The sequence below is a fragment of the Bison bison genome, unplaced genomic scaffold (assembly GCF_000754665.1).
Source record: "Bison bison bison isolate TAMUID 2011002044 unplaced genomic scaffold, Bison_UMD1.0 scf7180017864525, whole genome shotgun sequence".
In the NCBI taxonomy this organism is placed as follows: Eukaryota; Metazoa; Chordata; class Mammalia; order Artiodactyla; family Bovidae; genus Bison; species Bison bison.
Genome location: NW_011495076.1, coordinates 3,468,773 through 3,490,066, shown reverse-complemented (window position 1 = coordinate 3,490,066; position 21,294 = coordinate 3,468,773). Strand labels below are relative to the sequence as shown.

The window sequence follows — 21,294 nt, the reverse complement described above, 5'->3', positions numbered from 1 at the left end:
TGACCACAGGAAAAACCATAGCCTTGACTAGACAAACCTTTGCTGGCAAAGTAATGTCTCTGCTCTTCAATATGCTATCTAGGTTGGTCATAACTTTCCTTCCAAGGAGTAAGTGTCTTTTAATTTCATGGCTGCAGTCATCATCTGTAGTGATTTTGGAGCCCCCAAAAATAAAGTCTGACACTGTTTCCACTGTTTCCCCATCTATTTCCCATGAAGTGGTGGGACCGGATGCCATGATCTTCGTTTTCTGAATGTTAAGCTTTAAGCCAACTTTTTCACTCTCCACTTTCACTTTCATCAAGAGGCTTTTGAGTTCCTCTTCACTTTCTGCCATAAGGGTGGTGTCATCTGCATATCTGAGGTTATTGATATTTCTCCCGGCAATCTTGATTCCAGTTTGTGTTTCTTCCAGTCCAGCGTTTGTCATAATGTACTCTGCATATAAGTTAAATAAACAGGGTGACAATATACAGCCTTGACGAACTCCTTTTCCTATTTGGAACCAGTCTGTTGTTATATGTGTTAGTATACTGTACTGGTGTTTTTCTTCCTGACATTCTTCGCTCTGTATAATAGGCTCCAGTTTCATCCACCTCATTAGAACTGATTCAAATGCATTCTTTTTAATGGCTGAGTAACATTCCATTGTATATATGTACCACAGCTTTCTTATCCATTCGTCTGCCAGTGGGCATCTAGGTTGCTTCCATGTACTGGCTATTGTAAACAGTGCTACGATGAACATTGGGGTACATGTGTCTGTTTCAATTCTGGTTTCCTGGGTGTATATGCCCAGCAGTGGGATTGCTGGGTCATATGGCAGTTCTATTTCCAGTTTTTTAAGAAATCTCCACACTGTTCTCCATAGTGGCTGTATTAGTCTACATTCCCACCAACAGTGTAAGAGGGTTCCTTTTTCTCCAGCATTTATTGTTTGTAGACTTTTTGATAGCAGCCATTCTGACCAATGTGAGATAGTACCTCATTGTGGTTTTGACTTGCATTTCTCTGATAATGATGATGTTGAGCATCTTTTCATGTGTTTGTTAGCCATCTGGATATCTTCTTTGGAGAAATGTCTGTTTAGTTCTTTGGCCCATTTTTTGATTGGGTCATTTATTTTTCTGAAATTGAGCTGCAGGAACTGCTTGTATATTTTTGAGATTAATTCTTTGTCAGTTGCTTCGTTTGCTATTATTTCCTCCCATTCTGAAAGCTGTCTTTTCACCTTGCTTATAGTTTCCTTCGTTGTGCAAAAGCTTTTAATTTCAATTAGGTCCCATTTGTTTATTTTTGCTTTTATTTCCATTACTCTGGGAGGTGGGCCATAAAGGATCCTACTGTGATTTTTGTCAGAGAGTGTTTTGCCTATGTTTTCCTCTAGGAGTTTTATAGTTTCTGGTCTTATGTTTCGATCTTTAATCCATTTTGAGTTTATTTTTGTGTATGATGTTAGAAAGTGTTCTAGTTTCATTCTTTTACAAGTGGTTGACCAGTTTTCCCAGCACCACTTGTTAAAGAGATTGTCTTTTCTCCATTGTATATTCTTGCCTCCTTTGTCAAAGATAAGGTGTCCATAGGTGTGTGGATTTATCTCTGGGCTTTCTATTTTGTTCCATTGATCTATATTTCTGTCTTTGTGCCAGTACCATACTGTCTTGATGACTGTAGCTTTGTAGTAGAGTCTGAAGTTAGGCAGGTTGATTCCTCTAGTTCCATTCTTCTTTCTCAAGATTGCTTTGGCTATTCAAAGTTTTTTGTATTTCCATGCAAATTGTGAAATTATTTGTTCTAGTTTTCTGAAAAATACACTTGGTAGCTTGATAGGGATTGCATTGAATCTATAGATTACTTTGGGTAGTATACTCATTTTTACTATACTGATTCTTCCGATCCATGAACATGGTATAGTTCTCCATCTATTTGTGTCATCTTTGATTTCTTTCAACAGTGTTTTATAGTTTTCTATATATAGGTCTTCTTTAGGTAGATTTATTCCTAAGTATTTTATTCTTTTCATTGCAATGGTGAATGGAATTGTTTCCTTAATTTCTCTTTCTGTTTTCTCTGTGTTAGTGTATAGGAATGCAAGGGATTTATGTGTGTTAATTTTATATCCTGCAACTTTACTATATTCATTGATTAGCTCTAGTAATTTTCTGGTGGAGTCTTTAGGGTTTTCTATGTAAAGGATCATGTCATCTGCAAATAGTGAGAGTTTACTTCTTCTTTTCCAATCTGGATTCCTTTTGTTTCTTTTTCTGCTCTGATTGCTGTGGCTAAAACTTCCAAAACTATGTTGAATAATAGTGGTGAGAGTGGGCACCCTTGTCTTGTTCCTGACTTTAGAGGAAATGCTTTCAATTTTTCACCATTGAGGATAATGTTTGCTGTGGGTTTATCATATATGGCTTTTATTATGTTGAGGTATGTTCCTTCTATTCCTGCATTCTGGGTTTTTTTTTTTTTTTAATCATAAATGGATGTTGAATTTTGTCAAAGGCTTTCTCTGCATCTATTGAGATAATCATATGGTTTTTATTTTTCAATTTGTTAATGTGGTGTATCACATTTATTGATCTGCAGATATTAAAGAATGCTTGCATCCCTGGGATAAAGCCCACTTGGTCATGATGTATGATCTTTTTAATATGTTGTTGGATTCTGTTTGCTAGAATTTTGTTAAGGATTTTTGCATCTGTGTTCATCAGTGTTATTGGCCTGTAGTTTTCTTTTTTGTGTGGCATCTTTGTCTGCTTTTGGTATTAGGGTGATGGTGGCCTCATTGAATGAGTTGGAAGTTTACCTTCCTCTGCAATTTTCTGGAAGAGTTTGAGTAGGATAGGTGTTAGCTCTTCTTTAAATTTTTGGTAGAATTCAGCTGTGAAGCTGTCTGGTCCTGGGTTTTTGTTTACTGAAAGTTCTGGTTACAGTTTCTATTTCCATGCTTGTGATGGATCTGTTAAGAGTTTCTATTTCTTCCTGATTCAGTTTTGGAAAAGTTATACTTTTCTAAGAATTTGTCCATTTCTTCCAAGTTGTCCATTTTATTGACATGTAGTTGCTGATAGTAGTGTTTTATGATCTTTTGTTTTTCTGTGTTGTCTGTTGTGATTTCTCCATTTTCATTTCTAATTTTGTTGATTTGATTCTTCTCCCTTTTTTTCTTGATGTCTGGCAAATGGCTTGTCTATTTTATTTATGAAGATAATTTTTCAAGGCTGTATAATGTTGTATCAGGCTTCCCCAGTGCTCAGAGGTAAAGAATCCACCGGCAATACAGGAAACCTGGGTTCAATCCCTGGGTGGGGAAGATACCCTGGAGGAGGACATGGCATCCCACTCCAGTATTTTTTCCTGGAGAATCCCATAGACAGAGGAGCCTGGAGGGCTATGGTCCTTTGGGTCGCAAAGAGTTGGACACGACTGTAGTGACTGAGCATGCACAAATACAATATTCTATTAAGTGATTCCCACCCCACCCCACCCCACCCTCATTGTGTAGTTAGCCAGTTCTCCTTTTAGTATAGCCATTAAAAAATGAGCTCTGAACTTCTGGGTTCAAATCCAAGCATAATGTTTGTGTGAATGTTGGCAAGACACTTAACTTCTCTGCTCCTCAATTTCTTCATCTTTAAAACAACCATAAGAATTCTACTGGTATGGAAAAGAGAACACAGTCTCCAAATTTAAAAGCCAGGACTTTGCCATTTACAAGAGCTGTGCTGAAAGGGGGAAGGAGGAGAATGCTTATGAGACACAGTCCAGATCCCCAACTCATCAAAATTACAGGCAGTCTTACATAAAGTTATATAAAGTATAAAAGTCTTATATAAAAGTGTGTCAAAGGTCCCTTCCCAGGTTTGCCTTTGGTTGGCAAGGAGAAGGGACCTGAAGACACCAAGGTGGGACTTTGCATCACAAATTAAGGCTACTAAAAACATTCCTTTCAACTTAACATTTTCAAGACACAGGATTTATCCAGTTAAAATTTAGTAATCTTTAAAATCAGTACAATGTTTTCCAGGGGAGCAAAACATTAAACATTCACATAGGGGTTGTGTTATCAAGGTACTAAACATTTACCAAACATTAGCATTTCTTTGATAGTTGAGATGTTTAACTTTGATTAAAGAGTCATTAATTTTCTTAACTCACAGCATTGCTGGGAAAACAAAACACTTAGAAAGAGGGTTGGCAAACTTTTCTTGTAAAAGAAGGGTCAGTAAGTAAAACTTTTAGGCCTTGCAGGCCAAATGCTCAAGCAGGTACAGATAATATGTAAATAAATGTGCATAGCTGTGTTCTGACAAAGCTTTCTTTATGAACATTGAAATTTTAATTTCATGTAATTTTCATGTGTCAGAGGTAATTATTTTCCCTTTGAATAAAAACAAGATTTGAAAATATAAGAAGGGACATACACGTTTAAACTCACAACTCTACAAAATTGAGTGCTGGACCCAATCTGGCCCCTGGGCAGAAGTAACCCCTGGCTTAGAATAGTCCTCAGCCTTCATTAAGTGCTGTGTGTGTGTTAGCTGTGACACTTCCATGATTAGAGCTGTCATCACCATCATCACTAGCACCATGCAGTGCTAGGTCCTGGAGGTGGCGGGGATTGTAGTACACAAGCCCCTGCATCCCATCTGTAGCAGCAGCATCTTGACCAGCTCCTGGCTCCATCACAGAAAAGAGGTTTTGTCTCCCATGTTGGTGGTGGTGCCCATATCAGAGGCTGCCTGGAGAGCTGTGCTAGGCTCAGAGGGAATGGGTTCCCTGCATGACTAGCAGGGCCAGCCCTGGAGTGAGGGTAGCACACGTTCTGTGTCCTTTGATGGACCTTTTAGCCTGTGCTCTTCCTGGGGATGGGTGAAAGAGGGAGACAGAAAAACCCCCTGTGCATAACTGATGCTAGTTCACCTTCTGTTTTAAAACTACAAAAGTCTGGCAAAAAGGGAGTTCTAAAAGGAGCAGTGAAAAAGCTGCTGGGAGTTCAGGGAAGAAAGAGTAGGGTGTTGCTAGCAAGAGCCACGGTGCTTGGGTCAATGAGAATCCTGCGTGCATTCAGATCAGTAGAAAAATTGCAGATATCTTTATAAACCTTGACAGCATTGTTTCATTATTCATGAAGGCTTTTTTTTAAACCGTAACCAGCTTCATTTTAAAGGAAATTTATTCCCAAGGCGTTTTTAATTGAGTTTTCATGGTAATTCTTTGTATTGACTGTTAAATCAACATACAAAATAAACAATATTAGAATTTATTCTTTTATTCAGTAAGTCTCAACTCTGCTTCTTCAAGATAATGAAGGAAGAGTGAGCCCAGTTTTTCATAAATTGTATACATAGCACTTCATGGCCTTTTCTGACCTTTTAAGAGTAATTTTTAAAAGGACAATTTTTTAAAAAAACTTTATTTTATATTGAGGTATAACCAATTAACAATGTTGTGATAGTTTCAGGTGGACAGCAAAGGGACTCACCCATACATATACATGTTTTTTGACTAAGGAAATTAGCCTTAAATCCAGAATTTTCTGTGTGAGACCTTCCACAGTATGCATGTGTGAAGTTACTGATGCTTGTGGGGTGTGTGTGTGTGCAGAGTGTGTGTGTATGTGCACATGTGCATATTTCAAAGCTGTATTGTTAAGGCTTTTAATAATTCACTTCTGAAACAGAAGTTTCTTGAAGCCAAGTACTATTTTGATTAAATCTTTGGATGAAATTTATCATGTTTGTCTCCTGTGGTGCCTTGCACAGTAGTATAAATCCAAAATTATTTGATAAGAAAAGGAATGAATCAGGGCTGCTAAGTATCTATTGTCCTTTGCTCCAATTCTCTACCCTTTAGTTCTCTGGAAAACATTCTGGCTGGACATCCAGTCCTTGCTTCAGTATTTCTGAAAAGGCTGTTTTCTGCCAATTCTACTTCCTGTAGCTGCCCTTACAGTGATATCAATCCTTGAGATGCCTGAGGACAATAGTGATCAATTGTGACAATAGTGATCACGGCTCCCATCCTACTACATACCACCACTGTCACACCTCATATACTTTTCCCCCTGGGCTAAATATCTGAAATTTTTTTTCCCCCAACTTTTCTGACACACCTTTCTGTCCAGATATTTCTGCTTCTTCCTGGCTGCCCCTCTGTATAATTTCCTATGTGTTGGGAGCTGGTTCGCAGTGGGGCCCCCCAGATCTCTCTGTTGTGTACAGGTATGGCCTAAGCTGGGCCTGGATGGTGGAATTCTCCTCTGTTCTTCTGGTTGTGCTCCTGTTAATGAAACCCAGCCTGTCAGAGCCTCCTGCCTGCCACTTGAGATTGATTCATCTTGGACTTACATTGTCAACTCTAACTCATATTTCTTAATATAGAATAGGTCATGAACTCTCCTAGGTTGCAGAACAGACCCAGGGAGGGGGTTCCTAGTGACACTGGATAGTAGTGGATGGTCTCAGAGCTCAACTGAATTGGAGGTATTCCCCAAAAGGTTAGTTGTGGACCTGTGGAAGAAGATAAATGGAGCCAAGTTGAAGATCAGGAAAACCAGAGTAACAGGTGGGTGAATGACATTAGAAAGACAAGCAAAGGTGTAGGGGTGTTCCAGAGGCCAGGCAAAGAAGAGAATGTATAGCTCAGAGGGAGGCCAGCATAGAAGCATGGATAGTCTGTTGACCTGAACCCTTAGCATCTTTCTGAGTATTTCTTTCTTGTAGATCCTTTGTGCTTTACCTAAAAGAATCAAATTTTAATGATGTGGAGCTGGAATCTCATGAATTATTTGTGAGCCAGATTTCCCTTTTTCTGTAGTAGATTTGTTCTTGAATTTTTAAAACAGTCTTTTTATGGGATGTTACATTTCTCTGATTAAACTTCTACTTGCTAATGGGACCCATCTTCCTATTCTCCAAAGACCTTTTGAACCTAAATAGGAAAAAAAAAAAAAGCTACAGGGTTGAAGTTGTGACTTTGCTACTTCTAACCAGCATCTTGCACGAATCACTCTCATCTGTAGGCAGAGAAGAATAACATTTACCTCCTTAATAACTTGCCTCATTGGGTAGTTGGGAAGATTAAATTAAATCGCCCCTTTGGAGTACCTGGCACAATGCCCACCTGTACCTAGTCACAGCTATTTTTCTGCTCTTCAATATATTCACCATCTTGCCCACTCTTAGGTCAGATTTAATAAGCTGCCTTCTCTGTATTCATCCAAATTCTTCATTTTTATTGAATTTAATGGAAAGAGACCAAGGACAGAATGCAAAGATTTCTAAGGGCTATGTCTAGGACTTTGGAACAGTGATCTGTGTTGGGGGTCAAATAGTCAGATACTGTTACGAACTTCCTCATTTTACTGTGTGAGGCAGCCAGGTGAGAGAGTGCTGAGCCTGTATCAATTTGAAGAGTGCATGTCCTCCCTAAAGCAGACATCACTATAAAAGTCCCTGCCAAACCAAACACTTTGATACAGGGAATCAAGGTTCCAACTCCATCAGTTGGTGCGTATAGGTCCCTAGAACTCTCTTGCATTGGGTTACTGTGGCTTTAGAGCAGAGGTTCTCAAAGTATGGTCCAGAGACCATCAGTAACCCCTGGAAACATGTATTAATGCAGATTCTCAGGCCTCAACCAGAAACTCTGGAGGTGGTGCCCAGCAATCTAACTGAACAGACGCTCTATTAGATTCTGATCATGCTCAAATTTGAGACCCAATGATTTGGGAAAGTGTTCTCAATCTTGGCTGGACATTGGAGCTTCAGAAATCCAGTTGCTTGGTTTCCACTTAGCAGATTTTGGGTAGAGCCTGGACATCAGAATTTTTCAAAGCTCCAAAGGGGATTTTCAGGGGCATCCAAGGTGGATAAGTGCTGTTGTAGGAACCTGTTGAAATGCCCACATACCCTTTCTCCTGGGTTGGGAGGCAAGGAGTGGAAGGAATGCACAGTTTGGCACAACTCCCACGTGATCTTTTGCAACCATCAAAACCTGCTTCCCCTTGGAGAACATGACCTTAATTTACCAGCCTCAAGAAATAGCCTTGATGGGGCTTTTCCTAGACTGAATGAATATTCACTCAATGTGATTTGTTTTAAAGGTTGCTTTTAATGCTATATTTGTTCAGCAAATGTAGGCACTCATATAGCACAAATATTAACTTCTAAATCCTCAAAGGCTTTCTCTGCGATATGCCATCTGGCAGGCATTATTGTAATCATCTCTTTATTATCCACACTAATGAAGGCCTAGCATGGCATTGGTAATTGAAAAACACAGATCATTTAAAAATCATTCAGGCTCGTGCCAGCACTGCTTCCCCAACCAGGAAGCATTCAGGAGTAAAAAATATTGACTGATTACAGGTTCCTACCTTCCCCGTGGAGGTACTAATATATATTATTTTCGTCCGAAATTTGAGAAATAGAAGTGAGAGGCTTCTAAATTATAATTCCTTTTTCTGAAAAAGGAAATTTCTATTTTCTGAATAAGAGGCCAAAGCACAAAGCAGATAAACAACAAGTATATTTATAATGCATCACACCCTGGAACCAGTCAGTTTAAAGCATGATACTCAGGGGATCATGGGACTCAGGGATGCTTAGAGAAGCTGCATGGGACTCAGGGGATGAGTGGATATGGATTCCAGATCTTACTTTGATATTACTTGTGTTATTTGAGATGAGTCATTGCAGTCATCAGTAGGTCTCAAATTGTGGTCCCCAACCGGCAGCATCTGTGTCACTTGGGAACTTGTTAGAGATGCAGATCCTTGGACCTCACTCCAGCCCTCCTGAATCAGAAGGGCCAGCAGTTGGTGCTTCAGCAGAGCCTTCAGGAGATTTGGCTTGGATTTCTGCTTAAGTTGGAGCACCACTGTTCACCAGGTGCTTAGTTTTCTTAACTACAAAATCAGATGACCAGCCTAGCTTATATTTGAAGTCCACAACTCTCCAGTGACCTCCAGTGATTTGGGCCTGGAACATATTTAAAGATTCTCTGTCTTAGACCTTGGATGTGTGATTGAAACAATTCAACTTAAAAAACTGGCATGAGGATAATAGAAGAGAAACAGATCTCTAGGAACACTAAACACAAACCGTACGTAGGGTGCTCGCTATAAAATAAATCATGCTATCTTCAGTTGGTTGGTACCATTTTCCCAAAGTGAAAATTTTTGGTGCCTTGGAAATGCAAGTGGCTGCTCCCCCTTTCTCCAGAGGCTTAGAGCTGTCTGATGTGATTCAGGGAGCAGCACTTCTACAGGCTCTAACAAATGGCATTTCAGGAGGATGTACAGAGGTACACAGGCTTTGCAGTAAAACAAGGGAAATTTTCAAGTCATTTATCAAAGCACTTGCAGCTTCCATTTCAAGACAGGTGGGAAAAAAATAACATGGAACAAGAAAAGAAAATAAATCTGTATCCAGAGCATCTCATAAATAAGGAAGGAATAGGGGAACTATTGGCCTTGCTGGATTCTCAGATTATTTTCGTCACAGTATAGAGAGCTCTCAAATGTCTTGGCAAGTAATTCTTATACTTTTTCCATTATCAGAATCTATGCTTGTAAAATAATTTCACTGGCTGTTAAAACCAAAAGAGAAAGAGGAAACAATCATTTCAAGGAGAGAGAGGCTGGAAAAATGAGTTAAAAAGACAGAGACAGAAAAAAACCAGACTATCGTTCACTCACAAGGCAAGTTATTTTTTAATCTAAAATGCAGTGACGCTTCATAATTTAGAGCAAGTCATAGAAAATCAAAGGCAATTTTCTAATTGACTTTGGTTTAATAAGAGCCTATTTTTTGGAGACAATAAGACCTGGTTTATTGAACATGAGAGAGACTCTGGTCTGTTATGTCTGGAAGGGATGGAGAAATTAGAGCTTTTATTGAAAAGGATAGATCACAGGCCCACTTTGCCTGAACAAAGCGTTGACTGGGGAAAACTACAATGACTGAGAACCTGCATTGGACATCTTTGTAAAATTTCCAAAGGTGTCTGGTTGAACAGCTACGTGACACTAAAATCCTGGTTTAAAGCCTGTGACCTTAGTTCAGATTCTGGTTCTGCCACCTTCTGGCTCTGAAACTCTGCAAGCTATCCAGATGCTCAGTGCCTCAGTTTTCTACCATCAATGGAAGAAAATAATAAGACCCGCTCTGCGGGAATTTTATGAGGATTAAGAGTTAACATCTTCAAGGTGGTTTATATAACACCTAACAGATAGCAGGCATTATTTTATTGGGACTGTTTGCTAAATAGCCACATGAATCTTTAAAAGAGCTATAAAAATATACTTTTTCTTTACTGTAAGACCTTTGAAAGCAGCAGTGCCCTATTTGATACCCCCATTGTGTGCCTAAGGAAGTGTATAATTGACTGAAATAGGTTTCTAGAGGGTCCTAGGAGCACTGTTCAAACAAGACTGATGACCCTTGACCCACAGGGCCTTCTTTTTGGTCAGCTTCACTAACACATAGCTTTGGAGGGTTGTTCAAACTAGATTCAGAGAAACTAATTTCTTTTTCAGATGATTGTCTTTCCATATACTTATTTTGGAATAGATTCATAGACCAACACTAGAAATAAGTCTGAAGTAAATGTCATGTTTTTCTCTTTTATTTGGCCCACTCTCCTTTGTTGGCCCGACCATGCTGTGTAGCAGCTAATATTGATTAGCCTACTTTTTTCTCAAGCTTTTCTCAGGCTATATAAAGTATAAATGGCTAGCAGTACCAAAATAAATGCATTCAACATATAAAGGAAAAAAGTAGGAGCAAAAGCATGTGGAAACTTGTTGTCCAAGCAAGACCTTGCCTGCACTTCCAAGTTCAAGTTGCAAGTTCCTGGGCAAGATTCTTATCTCATCTGAGCTGTAGTTTCCTCATCAATAAAATTCGTGCAGCCACTATGGAAAACAGTATGGTGCTTCCTCAAAAAACTAAAACTAGAACTACCATATAACCCAGCAATTCCGTTCCTGGGTATATATTCAAAGAAAACTGAAATGCTAATTCAAAAAAATACATGTATCCCAGTGTTCATAGCAGCATAGCCAAGATATGAAAATAACCAAAGTGTCCAGCCACAAACAAATGGGTAAAGAAGGTGTGACATAGATGTAGATATATGTGTGTACACACACACACACACACACACATCCATCCATACAATGGATTTCTACTCAGCTATAAAAAAAAAAATTCACCATTTTTTAACAACACGGATGGACCTGGAGGATATGACATTAGTCAGATGGAGAGAGACAAATACTGTATGCTATCACTTATGTGTGTAATCTGAAAAATAAGACGAATGACTACAACAAGATAGAAAAAGACTCACAGATATAGAGAACAAACTGGTGGTTACTAGTGGGGAGAGTGAAGCAGCGAGGGGCAGAATTGGAGTATGGGATTAAAAGATACAAACCACTATGGATAAAATAAAATATACAAGGACATATTGTAAAGCACAGGGAATATAGCCAATATTTTGTAATAATTTTAAATGTTGAAATTAATATAATGTTGTAAATCAACTGTACTTCAATAAAATGTACACCTAAGAAAAAATATGAGATGAATTTTGGAGTATTCTACTCCAGAATTAAACAAAAATAAAACAGCATTGTATTATTAAAAATTAATAAAATGAGGATAACAATAGTGCCCACCACCTATTTATTAGATGAGAGAACCCTAGTGAAACCCAAACTAGTGCTAGCCCTGAAGAGTATTCAACAGATAGTAACATTTTTATGTTAGTTGTGTTCATGAAAATCGAATACATTCAAGTCAAAATAAAAATGTACACATAATGAGGGCACTTCTACCATTCTCTTCTAAAGGACTGAAAATATTACAAGATTTTCACTGCAAGTTACTTTTTAGTCTACATCTTTGATCATTTATTTTCAGCATTTTGCTTCACCCACCCCCTCACTTTTGAATACAGGTCTGACTCTCATACACCAGTGAGTATCAGATTAAGGCTGAATCTCACTGCACTTGATGTGCTCAATGATTTTCATTTTTGTTACAATTTTATTTATTTTATGAAATATATCTTTCTTATCCTAACTAGTAGTACTTCTGTATTTAAAAAATTTTTCAACATCTTAACAAACAAATCAGGTTAAAGTGCTAAAACAAAATATTGAAGTCAGTACATTGGCCCAAATTGCTTTACAGATATGGACAGAGGTTTCTGGAAATTGCGGAACTGTGGCCAGTAGGCAGCCACTGTCCTATAATTTTACATGTTATTAGCTCATAAAACAATGTCAAATCAGCATGCAAAAAATAACTTCTGTGTATTCTTGAAGGAGGTAAAAAAGTGTGGGTTGTTTGAGCAAGTGAACAAAAAATTCTTCCTGTATGTAAAGTAAAAAAAATTACCGTTGACCAAAATTTCTCTGGCATATCAGAGGGTCAGACTGTTTATTAAGAAGTATTCAGGAACAAAATAAAATATATTCTTTCATACAAATTACCTAGATTATGAGGAAAGAGTAGTTTCTTGAACATCTCTTCAGCATTTCTTTTCAATCTCTTTAGCAGAAAAATGACTTCCCTCAAATCATTTGCTTGTGGGCTAAGTTGCTTTCGTCGTATCTGACTTTGTGGGACTCTATGGACCATAGCCTCCCAGGCTCCTCTCTCCATGGAATTCTCCAGGCAAGAATATTGGAGTGGGTTGCCATGCTCTCCTGCAGGGTATCTTTCCAGCCCAGGGATGGAACCCTCAACACTTACATCTCCTGCATTGGTGAGCAGGTCCTCTACCACTGGTGCCGCCTGGGAAGCCCCCCAAATCATTAGCCATTTAGATCTGAATTTTCAAGACAGATGTTGGTAATTGTTTTCGACAGTTGGCTGTGGAAAGTGGTTTACTGCCCTGACTAGGAGTCTCTGGTGGTGTTTACTGAATAATCTTGAGCACATGGACAATTTATTGGGCATATTTATAACTATTGTGTTTTGGTTTTTTGTGTGGTTCTTGACACTGTGTGGGTGACAAGGCCAGAGCACTCCCTGGAAGTAGGGAGATGTTAGGATCCTGTGAACATCTGAATTTTATAGTCATGTGTCTGCAGAGACCTATAAGTCTGGACAGTTCACAAACACCATGGACTGGTGTGACCATACTTTACCCTCACTCATGAGGATGAGGAAGTTAAGGTGCAGAAAGGTAAATGGCAGACATACAGCTTTATCCCAGGTCTTTCTTCCCAAATACTACTGGTTCCAGTAGAGCACAACCACCAGAAATAACTGTTTTTGCATTATTTTCTTTTCTTGCAATGTCACATGTCTAAGAATAATCCCATATTTCGATTTTCAGCTGAGTCTCCCAACCCTGTGTCTAGAAGCCGATTTTGACGCACTTGTAGAAAGAAGCCCCCATCGCCACCACAACAGGCTCACATGGAGACAGCAAATGTCCTACTTGATTATTTGGAGCTTGCCCTGTGGTACTTTGTGGTCTTGTGGAGGGAAACCAGACCTCTAGTGGTTGTTGATGAAATCTACTGAAGAAGTAACCTGATCAAACCTTTTGTTTTAACCACAGAATCATGTCAACCCCGCCATGGACTTTACCCAGACCCCTCCTGGGATGTTAGCTCTGGACAACATGCTGTACTTCGCCAAGCACCATCAGGATGCCTACATCCGGGTAAGCATGTGGCCTCTTTCAACTGTTGTAGGTTTTCTGCTGAATTTGAATTTCCAATTTGTATATATAGAGGGATTACCCTTTAGATGAGTGGCCCCAGAGTTTTGCTTCTGTTATTTAGTAAAGTAAAAAATGAAAATTAAATGAAATGAACACCAAAGTAGGGATTTTTAACTTTTAGGTTTTTTTCACATGATGACATTTTAAACATATATTAGATACTGGAAAAATATATAATTCAGTTATTTGATTATGGCAAAATCTCTTATCCTTAAATAACAAAGAGAAATGGAAATCTCTTAAGACTTTTCTGACTTCTTGAGAAGAGTCTCAGGATTCTGTCTAGTACTGCTCTGTTCAATCTAATGCTGTAGATACAATAAGATAAACAGAGAAGTGTGGGAGAGATGGGGAGGGAGATGAAATGCCTTCTTGCATTTCATAACAGATTAGTGAAACACCAGCTACCAGAGCAGATTCCTTTGTGGGTGGGGTGAAGGCAAGTTGAAGGTGCCCAGCTCTGCATCGGCAGGAAAGACAGAGTGTGAAAGAACTGGAGCATGGAGACAGTGATAGAGAAGGTCTGCCCATCAAGGCTGCTCCACTGGAGACCCTGGATTTGTGTTGACCTCTGTCCCCAGTCTCTAGAAAGAGGACCACAGTTGGGGCAGGAATATAGATCTATGATTGAGATGGAGGAGGATATGAATAAATGGGCAAGGGCATTGGTGAGTGGTTAAAGTGATGACTGGATATAAACTTAGAAAATAGTCAATGAATGAAAATCCTAATGCATGAAGGCTAAAGCTGAAATCGGAGTAGGATATGAGCCTGTATGGGGCTTCCCAGGTGGCGCTAGTGGTAAAAGAACCTGCCTGCCAATGCAGGAGACGTTAAGAGTTGCAGGTTCGATCCCTGGGTTGGAAAGATCGCCTGGAGAAGGGCATGGCGACCACTCCAGTATTCTTGCCTGGAAAATCCCATGAACAGAGAAGCCTGGCAGACTATAGTCCATAGGGTGGCAGAGAGTCGGACACAACTGAAGTGACTTAGCACATGAGCATTTACTCCAGACCTTCTCTGTTGGATCCCTCTTAGCACTGGCTTTCTGGAGACCAGGGCTCAAGACCTTTCACTATTGTTACCTGGTGATGTAAATGTGAGCCATTCCTTTTGAATGGGCTACAGTTTCTTCTCCAAACTAGGGAGCTTTATTCCCCCAGGGAGCATTTGAAAATGTGTGGGCTTTTTTTTCCTTTTTTAGTAGTCACCATGCCCATTGGGGTTCTACTAGCCACAACCCTCTAAAACATGGGACAGTCTGCACCATGAAAAATTATCCTACCCAGTAGTGACTCCTTTGAAAAAAAGCCATGCCAGATCTGAGTTCCCTGTAAGCACTATCAGTTCAGTTCAGTTCAGTTGCTCAGTTGTGTCTGACTCTTTGCAATCCCATGGACTGCAATATGCCAAGTCTCCTTGTCCATCACCAACTCCCGGAGTTTACTCAAACTCATGTCCATTGAGTCGGTGATGCCATCCAACCATCTCATCCTCTGTTGTCCCCTTCTCCTCCTGCCTCCAATCTTTCCCAGCATCAGGGTCTTTTCAAATATTTTAACTTTATGTTTTTCTATATATGCAATTTGACAAACTTTGACTTATATTGAAGCATTATTTATAATTTAATTATATGAAGGATTTTATGAATTTCTCTGAAAGTTTTATGCACTTCTCAGGTACTCGGTCAGAAATACAATTTTCCATAAGAAAATAGTTTTTTCAAAAAAGTTTAATTTGTTTTATATGTGCGTACATTTATTGCACAGATTTTTTTCTAGGAATGTAATTGCTCCCACAGTAAGTAAATTAATATTTTTGAGATACCATGTAGTATGGCCTTAGAGAGTTGAGTGTGAAAAGAAGAAGCCTATTAGAAATTAAATTTAGCATTAACTGATTCATGTTTGTGGATGAATGTTTCTAAAATTAGAATATTGATGCTCAATGTATTGTTAATTGCATAAGGCACATATGTCTCAAGAAGAGTAATATAATATTTTAAGCCCATTTTCTTCGATGTGTTCTCTAAACCATCATAAGTTAAACTAATACCACAGCAACCTGATAGAACTTTATATCTGATAGGAACTTAAAAGAAAATCCTGTTTGAAAGGAAAGTGTGGCCCTTTTCATCCACATGCACTTTACTTTCTGGTTAGACATTCCGATAACTGAGTTATCTGTTGTTTTCTAAAAAGTGTCCCTTCCTTGATGTTTTTTCTGTGTCCTATCTGACTTCGGGGTCATTAACTGCTACTTGGAAAGCTAAAGCTATTTATCTGAATGAAAGGGATTACAGGATCGTGTATAAAATCTGAGGCATTTCAAAGGAAGCTTTTCGATTTTTTAAAATGTTTATTTATTAATGTACATATTTTTGGCTGCAGTGAGTCTTTGTTGCTTTGGTCGGGCTCTCTAGTGTGGAGACTGGGCCGACTCTGTGGTTGCAGCGTGCGGGCTTCTCACTGTGGTGGCTTCTCTTGTGGAGCGTCAGCTCTGGCGGCACCTGGCTTCAGTAGTTGCTGCTTGTGGGTTCCAGAACACAGGCTCAACAGCTGTGGCGCACGAGGTTAGTTGCTCTGTGGCATGTGGAGTCTTCCAGACTAGGGATCGAGTCTACATCCTCTGCATTGGCAGGCCAATTCTTATCCACTGAGCCACTAGCCAAGTCCCTGCAAAGAAGTTTTGTAGCGACTATGAAAGCAGGCTTCTCAGGTAGCACAGTAGTAAAAAATCCTCCTGCCAATGTAGGAGATGCAGGAGGACAAGGTTTTATCCCTGAATCAGGAAGATTCTCTGGAGTAGGAAATGGCAACCCACCCCAGTATTCTTGCCTGGAAAATTCCATGGACAGAAGAGCCTGGTGGCTTCAGTCTGTGGGGTTGCAAAGAGTCAGACACAACTCAGCACACACGCACACACATGAAAACAGATGTCCCACTGGCAGTAAAATAGAGACAATGAAAATTGTCATTTCAGCAGCTAATTATAGATTTTGGTCTATGAGCTGAGTGGTCTCTTCTGAAATATAAAGGTGGGCTCTTGGGTTTTTAATAAGTTTACATTTTGATAAAATTTGTTTTTTTTTATGGTAAATTTCCTATCTAAATGCAGTTATTCACTTATTATTTATATCTTTCATTCAGTAAGCATGTATTCTCTACCTGAATATATAGTCTCACTTTTCACTTTGCCAGTCAGATTTATGGCTGAGGTTTTTAAAAAGAATTCTAATGTACACACACACGCATACCCGTTCCTTCTTTGCCCTTGATACACTCCACCACCCTTCAGCTACTGTTTTCCCTCGAGCACTGTGTGTTTTTCTCTGTTGTCTCCTTGCGCCATGTTCTAACTCACCTGCCCCTGACTTTACAACACTTGGCACCCGTCACTTTCCAGAAACTGTTCTCCTGCTACATGAAGAGCCCTCACCTCCTCCTTTGTCTCATTTGCCCTCCCATTGACACTGGACACTGTTTCCATTGGCTGGTTCTCCCTTTTTTGCCTGCAGCCTATGGTGTCTGTCTTGGTTCTCTCCTTGGCTGTTTTAGTCTCTCTGATGGGTTTCTCTGCTTATCAAATGCGCATGATCCTCATGGCCCAGTCTGTGGAGCACTTTCCTTTCAGGCACTCAGGCTGCATGCGTTTACTGAGTAACTATCAAATAGCCTGCAGTGAATGAGGAGACAGCAAGTCCCCAAGGAGCAAGTCACTCATGAGTCCTGTCCTTGAGGATTTTACTGTCTACAGATGGCAAATATGGGGAGCTGGGGGAAGAGATAAATACCAGCACTTTCCAAGCCACTCAGTGGATTTTGATTGGGTATGAGTGATACTGGGGACACAGAGGAGCATCACAAACATAGACGTCAGGTAAGGAGGACTTCCTGGAAGAAGTGGCATAACACTTAGACCTGTTGGGTAGTACTAGTTATCAGGTGAGGGGAAAAGGGTGTGAGAAAGTACTCTAAATGGAGGGAAATATGCAAACAGAGGCATAAAGATGTGCACTTTATTTAAGGAACCGCAAATAGCACAGAATGGTTAAGGCAGGGAGTGGCAGATATGATCATGGCTTGGGAGATAATTGTGGGCTGGTTCGTTAGGCATCCTTCATGTAGTATTAAGTTGTTTAGGCCTTAACCCAAAGGCAGTGAAGAATTTCTGCACTATTTTAAGGAAAAAGAATGAGAGTCGATTTTAGAAAAATCATTCTCCTGCCAGAAAAGAAACGTGAGAAATCAATACTAGTGGTGAAAATGAAATTGGGGAAATTATAGAGAAACGATGGTCACCTGATTGAGGGTAGTAGCCGTGGCATTGGGGAGAAGCAGTTTGAATGAATTATTTTGGAGCTGAGATAAATTTGATTCCCTCCAAGGAAGAGAGAAATACTGGCTTGAGTGGATGGACAATGGTGTCATAGATGAAATAGATCTGCACACTGTGAGGGGATAGTCCTTTGGAGACATCCAGAGCCTATACGTACATGGGGCATCTGTCCAGGTCTTCGTTTCTAATAGACAGTGAGCCCAAACCTATATAGATACCACATTCTATGCGTTCTCCATTCTAAACTTTCTCTTTTCCTCTCATCTATTCTCCCTTTTTTCTATTCATGTAGATTGTTACAATATTATCTTAATTACCTCCCTGCTAAAGCCTGCACTCTTTGAACCCACCTTCCAGGCTAGCTGCTAGAAAGATTTTTCTAACCACAGTTCAGAACACTTTGGGAACCACCCCTGGCCCACAACTCTACCTCTGGCACCTGGCACATAGTGGATTTTAATGATTGCTTGCTAGTTGAGTAGTTTCTTTAGTTTTATTTCGATCGTCTCTTGCCAGTGATCAATTCATTTTTATCATCTGGGAATCATGGTCTTTGGTTCTCTTAACAATCATATAAAGGTATATTTTTGCAACATGAATTTATTGATGGGCAGTCTGGTTTTTCATGTATTGTTTGAATAAACTTGGTAACCATGTATTAATGAAAGCAGCAGACGTAATTGAATTAACCCACACTTGGACGGGCACAGAACACAAGGAGAAATTGCAAATCTGAGCATCCCACTATGCCCAGAGTAAAATCTGAAGACATAGCATGATTTCAGACTTTGAGTCTTATTTACTGTGGGCATAATTGCTTTTTTTTTCTGGAAATGCTTCATTCCCAGAGCCCCCCATCCCACTCCCACCCAAGGCTCTCTGTGTGAGGTGGAGGGTGGGGCTTGGCTCACTCCGGTGATTCTGCTGTCGCTCAGAGACGGATAATTGAGCGTGTCGTGTGTGGTTTCATCTTGCTTTTGCTTTCACTCCCTGGAATGGCAATTCTTAGTACCTTGGAAGAAAGAAGCTTAGTGACTCCATTGGAAATAAAACCTTGGGTCTTAGAACATATATTCTTGCTGTATTTAATTATTCACTGGAAACCACTGAGACCAAATGACTTGTTTTCTTTTGGTTCAAGACTCAGACTGGCTATTGTGGGAGCCAAGATTTAGCCACAAAGCAGGAGGAAGAAACTAAGGATTCCCAACACACAATGGTCAGGTCTGGGGAGGAACTGGGACTGGAAAAAAATACCTGAGAAAAATGCTAAACTAAAGACGTCATTTCAGGATGGAAGTAATTCTTTATGGTGATACTTGTCTTCCGCTGATTGTTCAGAGAAAATAAGTACCTAGTACAGGTTGGGTGACATAAGATGCGCTCCATATATTTAGCTCAATCTTCAAGAAAAGCTTGTGAGACAGATGTGTTATCACATAGATTCAGGTCATAGAACTTACAGGAGTACTAAGAGCTCCACTAGGTCAAACAGCCAGGAGACCAGCTGACTTTGAACTTCGGCTTTGGCTTCCAAATCTTAGGCTCTTTGCATTCTACAGCCTCCTTTCTCAGGGCTTGGATTGTGATGAATGCAACAGGTCTGTTTTTCCTGACATGATGGGTAAAGGGACAGACTCAGAGGAATGCTTAAAGACACGGGAAGTTGATGGGACCATCAAACAAGTGTTTATATTCAGTTCTGATTTTCCTAAATCTAGCATGATCAGAAGGTTGTTCCTAAAAGGAGGAGAGGTGGCAACTTCTTCCATTTTATTACAGACTTTATATAAATATCATAGTGTCTTTATTAGATTGTAAATCCTTTGAAAACCGAGGCTGTCTTTTTCCTATGTATTGTCATATTACCACATATTTGATTGCTACTTACATCATGCTATTTAAAGGGGTAATCGAGCCTGGTGAAGGGATCACTACAAAGCTTTCCAGATTGCAGATGTGGTCATTAGCTTCAGACTAGTGACAGGAGAAGTGACAAGCAGAAGAATTTCAGAAGGTTCAAAACTTCTTGGCATTATAGCCAAACAGAAGCATGCTGTTCATTAATCCTAGACACTAAAAAAGTCAGATAAGCTATTTAAATATGTTGCAATAACAGCCAAAAGTGTGCAAATGAGATGTTTCTGTTATTGCTTATATCTTTCTCAGAGGGAGACATATTCACACTGAAAATAAAAAACGGTTCATTTTTTCAGATGCTGCTGCTGCTAAGTTGCTTCAGTTGTGTCTGACTCTGTGTGACCCCACAGATGGCAGCCCACCAGGCTCCGCCGTTCCTGGGATTCTCCAGGCAAGAACACGAGTGGGTTGCCATTTCCTTCTCCAAGGCATGAAAGTGAAAAGTGAAAGTGAAGTTGCTCAGTCGTGTCCGACTCTTAGCTACCCCATGGACGTAGCCCACCAGGCTCCTCCATCTATGGGGTTTTCCAGGCAAGAGTACTGGAGTGGGGTGCCATTGCCTTCTCTGTTCTCAGATACTAAAAAGCATCAAACCAAAGAGAGGGGCTTCCCAGGTGGTGCTAGTGGTAAAGAACCCGCCTGTCAATGCAGCAGACATAAGAGACACCGGTTCAATTCCAAGTTCGAGAAGACTCCTTGGGGGAGAGCATGGCAACTCACTCCAGTATTCTTGCCTGGAGAATCCCATGGACAGAGGAGCTGGCAGGCTCCTCTGTAGGGTCGCAAAGAGTCAGACACAACTGAAGCAATTGCACACAGGCAAAGGAAGAGAAATCTCTTTCAATATTCACATTCAACATCAACTCACTCAGGTTGATGCTGTCATTATTTCCATTTTATGGATGGGGAAACTGATACACAGGATTACACACAGCTAAGGAAGAGGAGAGTGAAAAAGTTGGCTTAAAGCTCAACATTCAGAAAACTAAGATCATAGCATCTGGCCCCATCACTTCATGGGAAATACATGGGCAAACAGTGGAAACAGTGTCAGACTTTATTTTTGGGGGCTCCAAAGTCACTGCAGATTGTGACTGCAGCCATGAAATTAAAAGACACTCCTTGGAAGGAAAGTTATGACCAACCTAGATAGCATATTCAAAAGCAGACACATTACTTTGCCAACAAAGGTCCATCTAGTCAAGCCTATGGTTTTTCCAGTGGTCATGTATGGATGTAAGAGTTGGACTATGAAGAAAGCTGAGTGCCGAAGAATTGATG

At 39.9% G+C, this 21,294-nt stretch overlaps 1 protein-coding gene across 8 annotated transcripts in view; it reads left to right on the top strand.

Moving 5' to 3' along the window:
- The window catches only part of ELMO1 (engulfment and cell motility 1), a 584,819-nt gene that overhangs the window by 282,757 nt on the left and 280,768 nt on the right, over positions 1-21,294 (top strand). For all 8 annotated transcript variants that reach the window (XM_010831166.1, XM_010831161.1, XM_010831167.1 and 5 more), the window contains one exon: positions 13,591-13,695. In XM_010831166.1, coding sequence (XP_010829468.1) covers positions 13,591-13,695 — 105 coding nt within the window. The remainder of the gene's footprint in view (positions 1-13,590; positions 13,696-21,294) is intronic.